General features: G+C 47.3%; 1 protein-coding gene across 1 annotated transcript in view; it reads left to right on the top strand.

Annotated features, from left to right (window-relative positions):
- The window catches only part of LOC119255073 (high mobility group protein B2-like), a 58,262-nt gene extending 47,422 nt beyond the window's left edge, over positions 1–10,840 (top strand). The window contains 2 exon segments of the mRNA XM_054699448.1: positions 10,024–10,676; positions 10,678–10,840. Of these exon segments, the coding sequence (XP_054555423.1) occupies positions 10,024–10,676; positions 10,678–10,840 (816 nt within the window).
- Positions 10,841–12,375: the final 1,535 nt, after the last annotated feature.

The raw sequence follows: 12,375 nt of genomic DNA, 5'->3' as shown, positions 1-12,375 counted from the left end.
CATTGCCTACATTTTGTGTAACATAATTAAAATTTTTAAATTAATAAAACATTAACTGACTCTAGGTTGTATGGATTTAAACATTTCAGCACAATTAAAACTGTTGTGGACAACGTAATATACAGTAAAAAACCAAAATATTCCACTGAAAAAACAAATTAAAAGAATAAGCCACTTCAGTGTAGTTGAAAGCTTAAAAAATCAACACACAGGGCCTCCCCAGTGGTGCAGCAATTGAGCACTGGGCTGCATAGCTGCCGTCAGCCTCTGCAGCGCTGGTTCAATCCCCGGCCACCGACGAGGGTCCCTCATAGTGTGCAGACCTCTCCTGCCATGTCCGCTGCTCCCCTCAGCAGCCCTGCTCTGGCTCTGGTGGATTCTTTCAACCTCCCACACTTCTGACTGTACCAAGTGCTTGTATAAATAAATAAACAAACAAACAAAAACAAATAAATAAATAAATAAATAAATACAATGTTGTCAACTTGTGTTAATAAATAAAACAACCTTTAAAAAAAACCCACAAAAATCAATTGCCTTCTATATGCACAAAATTAACTAGAAAAGAAGTTAAGAAAACAATTCCACATATAATCATGAGATGAAGTAGCATGGAATAAACATAACAAAGGAGGTAAAGATACAAAGAAAAGAGTAAGATATTGTTAACAGAAATAGAAAACACAAAAATGGAACTATATTCCCTGCCCTTGGCTTGAAGAATCAACATTACCAAATGCGCATCTGACCCAATGCAATGTACAGATTCAGTGTAATCACATTAAGAACTTCAATGGCATTTTCCAAAGATATAAAAAAAAAAAATTGCTCAAAGACCCCAAACAGCCAAAACATCCTGACAAAAATGAGGAAGCATGGTGGAGGTAGCACATTCCAGACTCCAGTTCACACAATAAAGCTCTAATACTTAAAGCAGCATGGTGCTGGGACAAAAACAGACACACAGACCACTGGAATATAATGAGGGTCCAGGAATACACCCTCATCAAGATGGACAGTGACTCTATGACAGAGTAGCCAGAGCTCGCACTAGAACACGGAAAGTGGGGAAATGGTGCTGGGAAAGGAAGACAGACACACACAACAGAATGAAACCAGGTCACTGCCCCACACCCTACAGAAGAGTAAACTCAAACAGATAAACACCTGTTTCCAAATGTGTGAAGTCACCATAGTCAAGCAGCAAACCTAAGTATATGAAACCATGAGCAGAAACCCTAATACTCTACTCTCTTTTGTTAAGGGTAAAAGTAAAAAATTCCCAACATAATAACAGTTCTAATTTAAGTGCAGTGACAGGTGCTGTGGTGGAAAAGAACCGCAGGATACACAATTTCAGAGATGAGTGAAGTTTCTCTTTCTGAAGGGCTGGTGACCCCCATGGTCACTCATTTGTGCTGGACATCCATTGTCTTTCCGCCCCACTCCCCCTCCCTTGACTCCCTCCTGCCTCTCTCCGTGTCCCTTCCCTCCTGCCTCAGGCCTTTCCGAATCCCCCTCACGCCCATCTCCAGGGCCTTTCCGTGAAGGGCACATGGTGGGTGACGGGCGACTGTCCAGAGGTCTAGACAGGGACTCAGGGCACTGTAATGACTGATGGTGCCCACCACGGCGGAAACGACAGGTGGGGAATGGAACCTGGAAATGAGGATTTTTCTATTCACTTCCATAGAGGCGTGAGCCAGAGGAAAAAATCACATCTACACACCAAGTGTGATAATTACTGGCTGAGATGCACTGCAGGACTCCAATTAACACAGTCAAGTAAACACGGCACTTTCCCTCTGGAGGAAGGTCCCTGAGGGCTGGAATCTGGACGGTGTCCAACACATGGACACCAGCTCCAGAGCTCAAATAGCCCAGCCCTGAGGCCCTGCTCTGTCCATGAGGCGGTGCAGCACTGGGTGGAACATCCTGTGAGTGCTCAGAGGCATCCCCATGAGCCCCAACCATGGAGTGAGAGGCTGGGACACCCTCTGTCTGAGCCATGGGGACAACCTCAGGACAAGAGACTCAACATGGCACCCAGACTGCATGTATTCCCTTCTTAAACAGTTTTCAGAATAGAAATCATTCAGGGCCTCCCTGGTGGCTCAGTGGTTGAGCTCTGGGCTGCGAAGCTGCCCGCAGCCTCTGGTGCCAGTTTGATCCCCAGTCACTGGCAAGGATCCCCCATGCAGCACAGACCTGTCATGCTGCCCGCTGCTCCTCTCAGCAGTGTACTTCAGTCCTTCTGCCTGCTCTGCTCCCCACTCTGGCTCTGGTGAATTCTCTCACCCTCCCATGCTTCTGACTGTACCCAGTGCTTGTATAAGTAAATAAATAAATCTTTTTTTTTTTAAAGACTAGAAATCACTCAGACTTGAAAGGTTTTGGATTTCAAGCTTCATTTTAAATGTGAGAAAGAATAGCAATTAAAATATTCATTATATAATTAATGAAAATGAATAAGTTCTGGAGGTGCACAAGTTTCTCAATACCCCACTGCTTTATCATGCTGGATGAATCTCAGTGAGAGAGAATATATTCACTTTTAATATAAGAACTCAAAAATATAATGACTTTAGTACATTTATCTAATTAAAAGATTTTCATTCATGATACATGTGATAATTATTGCTTCATACTTTTGATTTTAGTATCAGCACACTGAGTGTGTTCTGGGAACCCGATAAAATCACAAAAAATAACGGAATTAGATTGTAATGAAGGAATTCCAGAGAGAGTTGAAAATAATACTTATTGTTAAAATGCAGAATGTTATGATTTTTTAAGGCTACATATGATGGCAGACATGAGTCAAGCAGAGATTCAATAAATTTTATTTTTTTAAGATTTTTTTTATGCATTCAAGAAATGAGGTACAGGCCAGAGGTGCAGGGGTGAGCGGATTCCCCAGAGACAGAGTGGGGACCAGAACAGGAGGATCCACTGAAACACACTGCTGAGGGGAACATCAGGGAGTCAGGAGAGGTCGGCTGCACCGTGAGGAGCAGCTCCCTGGCCGGGGATGGACTGGTGCTGCAGTGGCTGGTGACAGCCTCACAGAGCTGAGACTTACCCCTGCACCACCACGGCAGCCCCAATTCAGTAAATATTACATCAATGTTTATGACCATGCGGTGGCTCTGGCAAGAAGAGAAAATGGGTGCACACTCCTGTCTATGGACATGAACTGCTTTTTTTTTTTTTTCCTAATTCCACCATTCAGGGATGTGAGATTACAAAATGAAGAAGACACAGTATTTAACAGACACAGGAAAAGACATAGGTCAAAAAATTTCATTATTTAAAATATGTATTTATATCACTCAAAATGTCAACATCTTTGACCATATCATATCATGATTTATTTCCTTGATTTTATTAAATTTTTGGAATTATTCCCATCAATGTGTTGCAATTATTTTATATTACTATATTCTTGTAAAATTCCTGCCCTCCCCAGGGCCTGCCCCTCCGTCACCCCACAGAGGGGGGAGAGGATGAGATTGGGGAGGGGGAGGAGAGAGGGCAGGGCTGCCCCGTGTCCAGACGTCCCCACTCACACACGGGCCTGGGGTGAGGAACAAACCTGCACCCAGGGGACCCGGGTCTCTGGGACCGGCAGGGACAGCCACATGCACAGACCGTCTGGCTCAGCCCATGAGCGGCCTCCTCCCTGCACAGATGTGCATGAGTCTGAGGGGGACAGAGGGACCGGGGAGGGACCCGGGGGTGGACGAGCCCATCCTGCAGGAGTGACATGTGGGTGTGACCCAGGAGGATACTCTGCAGGAAATGTGGTCTCTGAGTCCTCAAATGTGGGGGAGTCAGGTGCAGGGAGATGATGAGACAAGGAGACGGACCAGGAGTCAGCAGTGAGGCCACAGGAGCAGGAATCTGACAGAGGAGGCGTCAGGACACACCACACGAGGACGCTGAGCCCAGATCATTCAGTTCCATGACAGTGTTGGGTCCCGGGGAGCACGAAAACAGGGACCCATACACTCCATCTCCCTGCACACCCGTCACTGTGGGGCCTCCCCAGAACAGGGCTGTGCTGAAGGAGCAGGGACAGGCTCTCTCGTGTGGGGAGGGGCTGTGCAAGGTCACGTATCCTCTGGGAATGTGCCCTGGACAACCTCTGGGAGGTGTGCTTGGCTGAGATGCTGGGACCTGGGCAGGAGGAGGGAAAGCAGGGTTGAGGCGGTAGGGAGGGGCTGTCATTTGGGTTTGTTGAGAGATTTGAGATTGTAATTTTTTTTTTTCAATAGAGGCATGCTTTATTTATTTATTTATTTATTTATTCATTTGTTTGTTTTGTTTATACATGCACTGGGTACAGTCAGAAGCGCGCGAGGGTGAGAGAATTCACCAGAGCCAGAGCGGGGAGCAGAGCAGGCAGAAGGACCGAAGTACACTGCTGAGGGGAGCAGCAGGCGGCAGGAGAGGTCTGCGCGCCATGCGGGACCCTCCTCTGGTGGCTGGGGAGCAGCCGGGGATCGAACCGGCGCCGCAGAGGCTGCTGGCAGCTTCGCAACCCAGCGCTCAACCACTGCGCCACTGGGGAGGCCCTAAATGTTTTTTTTTTTAAATATTTATTTATTTATTTATGCAAGCACTGGTTACAGTCAGAAGTGCGGGAGGGTGAGCAGATTCACCAGAGCCAGAGCAGGGAAGTGAACAGAAAGACTGACGAAATACACTGCTGAGGGGAGCAGAGGGTGGCAGGAGAGGTCTGTGCTCCATGTGGGACCCTTGCCCAGCGACTGAGGATCGAACCAGCACTGCAGAGGCTGCGGGCAGCTTCACAACCCAGCGCTCAACCACTGTGCCACCAGGGAAGCCCAAGATTGTAATTCTTAAAATTTTATAGGGTCAATTGAAATCTTAGAGCCTTTACCAATATTCTGGGACTTGTTTGGACAGTATAATAATGTCCCCTTAACATGAGATGGAAATGAAAAGCTGAATACAGCAGCAGCAGCACATGCAAAGATAATATTAGACACCATAGGACCTAGAAGGAGTAATTACCGGGTAAATAGATTGAATCATTATCCTATGCTGATAACCCATTTATGTTCAATATCGGAAGATTTGACAATTTTTCTTCCTCTTTATTTTTTTTTTTACACAGATGTTGGCTCCAGGGGTGAACAATATCACAGCTGTGACAGAATTTGTCCTCCTAGGGTTCCCCACCCATGGGACCATGGCCTTCTTGCACCCACTGTTCTTCTCCCTGGTCTACCTGTGTGCCCTGCTGGGGAACGGGCTCATCGTCCTCATCAGCACCCTGGACCGGCACCTCCACAACCCCATGTACTTCTTCCTAAGGAGTCCGTGCTTCATGGACCTCTGCCTCCTCTCAGCCATGGTCCCCAAGTCCATTGCCAGCTCTCTGATGCACAGCAGGTCCATCTCGGTCCTGGGCTGTGTCCTCCAGGTCTTCATGATGGTTATTTGAGCAGCTACAGAGCTTCACCTGCTCACGGTGATGAGCCTCGACTGCTATGCTGCCATCTGCCACCCCTGCACTATGACGTCATCATGAGCAGGTGTGTGCAGCTGACAGCTGTGTCCTGGCTGGGTGGGTGGTCTCTATGCTGTGATGCATACAGTTGGAACTTTCTCCTTGTCCTTCTGTGGGTCCAACGTGGTCCACCAGTTCTTCTGTGATGTTGTCCCCCAGTTACTGGCTATTTCTTGCTCAGGAAATCTAATGAATTAACTTGTCCCCATTCTCATTACTTTAATGTTGAACATCTGCTATTTCATTTCTATCATTTCCTATGTCCACATCTTCTCTGTTGTCAGGAAGATCCATCCCCAGAATGTAGGGCCAAAGTCTACTCCATGTGCCTTCCCCACTTGCTGGTTTTGGTGCGGTTTCTCTCCACTGGATGCTTTGCTCACACAAAGCCAGCTTCAGAGACTCCATACATGTCTGACCTGGTCATTTCTATGTTCTACACGGTAGTGACCCCCTACTTTTAATCCTGTCATATACAGTCTGAGCAACCAAGCCATGAAGACGGCTGTGAGACTCAGCAGGGGAGACTCAGCAAAATGTAAGAGAGAATTTGACTTCATGACTCCATTATGAGACATATATTGTAAGTTTTCACATTATATGCCTGGGCCCCTTGGGGAGGCCCGTGAGCTTGCGGGCCTGCGCCTGGTGGACACCGTGGCTGGAGTCCCGGGTGCATGAGGTCGCTCAGGTGGCTCAGATGCACAGGGGGCCCCCTGTACTCCGACAGGAAGCCCCGCGGGTGAACACAGCACAGCCAGGGAGAGTGTCCCCCGAGGATGAAGCTCCGCCCGGCGAGCTGTGGCCAGCCCAGCGTGGGCCCCGAGGGCGTCAGGGCCGCAGGGGCGCCCTCCCCACCCCGCACCCACGCCTCACGCTGCCCCTGGACTCTTGTTGCCTTCCCTGGGCAGCCTCACCCCGGCCGTGGGGGACCCGGGGTGGGAGGCGCCTTCGCACTCCCTGAGTCCGTTTCTCCGGGCTGTGCCGAGCGCCCCTTTTATTCATGCTGTGGCACAGCCCGGACACAGCTCCGCGTGTAGGAATATAAACCCGCGTCCAAGTGACCAAAATATCATTTTCATTAAGTATATTTAGGTGATATGGCTATTTAGCACGATAAATCTCTTGATGCAATAACATTTCTGGACTCTTAGGGACTAAAGAGAATCATTACATCTCAGAAAAACTAATATATTGAACACAAATATAGTTTCTTTGCTGATTTTAATAAAATGGCTAAAGATCATGAAATATTTTCATTAAATAAAAGAAGTATGATCCATCAACAAAAGGAAATTGTAACTGATCAAATGGGGAAAGGCATTTGCAAATTATATATTTGATAAGACATAATTTCCAAAAACATTAACAACTCATACACCCAGTAGCAAAGCCTCAAAAATCAGACTGAAAAACAGGGAGAAGATCTGAACAGTCATGGCCAACAGGCCCTTCAGAAAGTGCTTGGCATCACCCATCCCCAGGGAACACAGTCAAATCACAAGGCAACCGCAGTCAGCTGGGAGTCAGGGGATGTGGGGAGAAGGGAGCGCCTGGCACTGCTGGTGAAGGTACAGATCAGTGCCCTCATGTGGAAAGCTGTGGAGGCTTCTTTTAAAAATTAAGATCATAAATGTTACATGACCTGGTTATTCCACTCTACAGATACACACATATTGGACAACAAAGATACACAAACTCCTGAGTCAGTGCAACACATAAATGAAATAAATAGTAGAAAAATCCACACACAAAAAAAATGAGAGCTTTTCTGTGAAAGATAGGCAAGCCCTTAGTGAGACTGGGGGGGAGGGAGGGGAAATACAGGAGCTGAATAAAATAAAAAATAAAAGGGGGATTGCAGCCTTTACCACAGAAATAAAAAAGAGAAGAATGGCTGATTGTGAATAATTACATATCGTGCAATCTGGCAGGAATGCCTGAGTCCCCGAAGCATGCTTTGTGCCAACATAGAATAATGGAAAATTGGACCAGACAAGCCAATTAAGAGACCATGTGATGGAAGCACTAATTAGGAAGTTCCCCAAGAGGAATGAAAACCAAGTGCAATTAAGGGAAACGGTTCTCGAAATGACTAAGGTGGCAGCAGAAAGCAGCCTTGGAGACACCTGGCTTTGCAAAGTGGTGGCAGGGGGTGGGTTATCCACAATAGAGATCTTCATTGAAAAGAGACTCTATCTTGAAGACCCTGGTTGCATCTCAAGATCTTTTACAAAATTCAAGTGAGCAGCTTTAGATTAAATTGGTATGATAACGGGTAGAGGTCCTTTATGGAAAAACTGACTCCTTTAAAAACGAGTATTCAAGACCTTTCAAATCCTCTGCATCCCTTCCCAGGGAAGCTCAGCTGCGCACCAGCTCTGCCCATGTGCAGACTCCCCTGCCAACGTCCCACCTCCAATTATGAACTGAGAGACTAGTGTTGCACAGGGAGTGTGAGAAGCTTCTGATTTGAAAGTAAAGGGAAAAGTAGCTTGATATAAATTGACAGAAGAAATCCAGTGGAAACTATGTGTAGCAGTGAACAGAAGAAAAAGGCTTAGAAAGGTGTATTCATATTCTTTGTCACTTCAAAGTGGGGAATTTAGCTTTTCCCTTTGAGTTGTACGAGATCCTTATACATTATATATTAATCATTTATCAAATATATGGTTTGCAAACTTTTCTCCCACTCCCTGGAAGCCTTTACATTCTGCTGTTGCTGCTCCCTTTGCCATGCAGAAACTTTGTACTTTCATGTAGCCCGGTATGTTTATTTATTTATTTTTTTCTTGTGGATTGTGCTTTTGGTAGCACTTTCCAAAGATCATTTCCAGCACCAATGTAAAGAATGCTTTCCCGTGTTTCCTCTAGGATTGTTACAATTCCACCTCTTATGTTTAGTGTTTTATTCATTTGAGCTGACTTTTATGTACAATTTGAGATTAGAGTCCAATTTTTTCTATTGATTGTGGATGTTGTGTTGTGCAACACCACACTGATGAAGACATAGGAGTCATGGAACAGGCTGCACAAGGCAGGATGCTGCTGAGAGCAAGATCCTGGCTGTTTTTATTGATAGAATAATCTTAAAGCATCAGCCACTTGTATTAGGAGGACAAGGAAAAAAGGATGGGTGAAACTCAGGAATGCTATCTAGGGCTTGGGGGACATGAGTCTGCTGACCATGTTATCACCTTGATGACCAAGTGTTGTCATTGAAACTAGACCCCAGGACCCCTGAGCACGGTGCTAATCTTATCAACAAGGCATTACACTGATCAGTTTCTGGGATCCCTTGTCATATATCGGTTCTTGCACCCCCCTTCCCTGGTGTTCCCAGTCATACCTCATGATGCATGAGTTGGGAGTAAGTTCATGCATCTGGCCTCAGTCCCCTGGGCATTCCCAGTCATACCTCTTGATGCATACCCTACCCAGAGTGATCAAGCTTTCTGCTCTTGATTGACAGGAAAGACACCTTGTAAGGTTTGGCTCATATGACTATGACAGGACAGTTCTGACCTTTGTATAGGGCTTCATCATTATTAGTATTAAGAAGAGCAGAGGGGATGTCTTGGACTGGGAGGTTACAGGTAAGGAGTCAGAAATGATATTAAGTGACTGTGAAGGAAATAACGAAAGAGCCAAAATAGCATCTGCTAGTTCAGTGCGTGGGGCCGAAGGGGCAGGTGCGGGGCTGGCAGTAGGTTGTGGGGCAGCTGCCTGGGTGCTGGACCATGACTCCACTGCCTGGGGCGGAGGCACCCTCTATGAGGATGGGGAAAGCCTGGGGATGGGAGAACTGACCACAACATTGAAGGAATGACGAGGGAGAAGATGTGGGGATAAATTCGTTTATCGGGTGGGTGGAAGAAAAGAACGATCCATCATAATCTTGGACAACAATCTGAAATTGCTGTGACTGAGCGAGGAGCCATTCTGTGTCCTGCTTGGCTTGCAGAGGCCTGTGGAAATAGAGCCGGGATCACAGCCAGATAAGGACTAACAAAGAAAATGGTCTTTTTGTAATAAGGAACATCTTTGAGAAAAATAAGTAGATAAGCTATTTTTTTGGCTGGGAGGGAAGGAAAAGCCATTCAATCATGTGAAAAGGTGAGGTTACAGTTTTTCCATTTATTGACGAGACTATTATTTCCCCATGGTGTATTTTACTGGAAATCCAATAAGGCAAGAAAAAAAAAAAATAAAGGAATCCAACATCAGAAAAGAAGAATTAAAACTGTGTCTCTTTGCAGACAGAATAGCCATTTATAAAAAGGCAGCCAAGAAACCCCCTCAAAAGACAGAACTGACAAACTCAGGAAGGTTCCCGGATACAAAGCCAACTTATAAAAAATAGTTATGTTTCTAATACTAATAATCCAAAAGAAAGAAAACAATTCCCTTTAGACAAGCCTCAAAAAGAATAAATATTGAGGAAGATGTTTAACCAAAGTTTTAGTGTCTGCTAAAAACTGCAGAAACTCCCGGCTCGTCAAGTTGCCGTGGCGCGGAGAAGTCTGCAAAACAAGAGGCTGCGGGCTGCGTTAGCGAGAAACCAGTTCTCACCGGAGCCCGCGGGAGGAGGCCCATGGGAGCCGCCGCTCGGCAGGACTCTGAGGAAAAGCTGCCCCAGGTCGCGCCGCCGTCAGCATGGCAAGGGAGACCTCAACAAGCCGCGGGACAAGATGTCCTCGTGCGCCTTCTTCGTGCAGACCTGCCGCGAGGAGCACAAGAAGCAGCGCCCGGACTCGCCCATGAACTTGGCCGAGTTCTCCAAGAAGTGCTCGGAGAGCTGGAAGGCCATGTCCGCGAAGGGGAGGTCCAAGTTCGAGGACATGGCCAAGAGCGACACGGCCCGCTACGACCGGGAGATGAAGAACCACGTGCCGCCCAAGGGCGACAAGAAGGGGAAGAAGAAGGACCCCAACGCCCCCAAAAGGCCACCGTCCGCCTTCTTCCTGTTCTGCTCCGAGCATCGCCCCAAGATCAAAAGTGAGCACCCCGGCCTGTCCATCGGGGACACGGCCAGGAAGCGGGGCCAGATGTGGTCCGAGCAGTCCGCCGAGGAGGAGCAGCCGTCCGAGCAGAAGGCGGCCGAGCTGAAGGAGAAGTGTGCGAAGGACATTGCTGCACCGCGCCAAGGGCAAGAGTGGAGCAGGAGAGAAGGGCCCTGGCAGGCCAACAGGCTCGAAGAAGAAAAATGAGCCAGAAGATGAGGAGGAGGAGGAAGAGGAGGAAGAAGACGAGGACGACCAGGAGGAGGATGAAGATGAGGAGTCAATGGCTGTCCTGTGATGGTGCGCCTGGCGGGTGCATGCGTGCTCAGGCGGCTGTTTTGCTAAGAATGTGAATTCAAGTGCAGCTCAATATTAGCTTCAGTATAAAAACTGTACAGATTTTTGTATAGCTGATAAAGATTCTTTGTAGAGAAAATACTTTTTTTAAAATGCAGGTTTGTAGCTTTTTGAGGGGCTACTACATACAGCTAGATTTTAAAGCTTCTGATGTTGAATGTTTCTAAATATTTAATGGTTTCTTTAATTTCTTGACTTGTGTTTGGTAGCACAGAAAACTTGTAGGAATTAGTATGGATAGAAAATTTTGGGTTGTTTAGAATGTTTTATTTTGTTTTTTTTTTAATTTTGTAATAAAATTGTGTATATTAAAAATAATAAAAAATAAATAAAGAAAAACTACAGACACTAACAAATAAAATTGAAGGAGATACACATACATGGAAAGAGACCCCAAGTTTATGAATCAGAAGAAAGTGTCAAAAGGCCAAGAGCCATCTACCAATTAACAGCACACCCTGTGAGAATTCTGACAACCCTTTCACAGATCCAGAATAAATAATTTGAAAACATCACAGAAGCACAACCCTGGGCCGTTCAAGGCAACCCTGAGAAAGGACTAAACTGGAGGCACCGGCTTCTCGTCTTCAAATCCAAAGCTGACATCATCCGGGAGGCAGGACGGGTCACCTGTCACTGGCCATGCCCTCCTGCTGGGCCGCCTCTGAGTCTCCCACCGTTCTGTCCGGCCCCCTGGTCTTGGCCTCTGGTGACCTCACAAGCCCACTTCTGACACAGGATGCTGTAAGTTTTGCAAAGCGGTGCCACAGGAGGGTCCGACCTCAACCTAGGATGAATGAGCATCGGAAACTGGGGCCCACAGCAGACTTGCCCACAGGAAAGAGCACAGTGGCGATGGGAAGCTGGGAGGGCCTCGCACATCAACCACTCGCTGAGATTTACTGCAGGCGGCTGCCACTGAGCAGCCCACAGGCTCAAGGGGCACCATCTCGAGGAGCAGGTCACATGGTCACTGAGGGCCTGGAAAGTGTTCAGGGCCGGAGGGAGCAGTAGGAGGGTGAAATAGCTGAGTGCTGCAGGCCCTGTGTCTGTCTGTCTGTCTGTCTGGGTGTCAGAGAAGTCAGAATTTTGAAAATCAGAGTTTTCAGAGAATCAAGTACATCCCTGCACTGGCACGTCTTAGGGCCCCACATATGTCAAGCTCAGTGCCCTCTCGGGGTTCCACGCTCTGTGGTTTTAGACAAACCCACTTGGCCTTAGTCAGCATCCTAATATTACAGGAGGCCCACAGAGCTCTCTGCTCCCCTTTTCTCCCCCCCTCCCCCACCCACCCCGGCCTTTTGATTGTCTTGGTAGTTTTGCTGTTGCAGTATGTCACGGAGTGAAAACAAGCTGGACACACGAACTTCCCGGCCTCTGAGCCTCCCTAGCTCCTCTGCCCCTGCTAAGGACAGCTCGCCCCTCCCACGCTAAGCCGCCCCATGGTCTGCCTGGCCTCAGGCCTGTCCTCTGGGA

The sequence above is a fragment of the Talpa occidentalis genome, unplaced genomic scaffold, assembly GCF_014898055.3.
Source record: "Talpa occidentalis isolate TD23 unplaced genomic scaffold, MPIMG_talOcc4v2.1 talOcc4.3, whole genome shotgun sequence".
Classification (NCBI taxonomy): domain Eukaryota; kingdom Metazoa; phylum Chordata; class Mammalia; order Eulipotyphla; family Talpidae; genus Talpa; species Talpa occidentalis.
The sequence above is the reverse complement of the archived record's forward strand: the minus strand, read 5'-3'. Positions and strand labels throughout refer to the sequence as shown.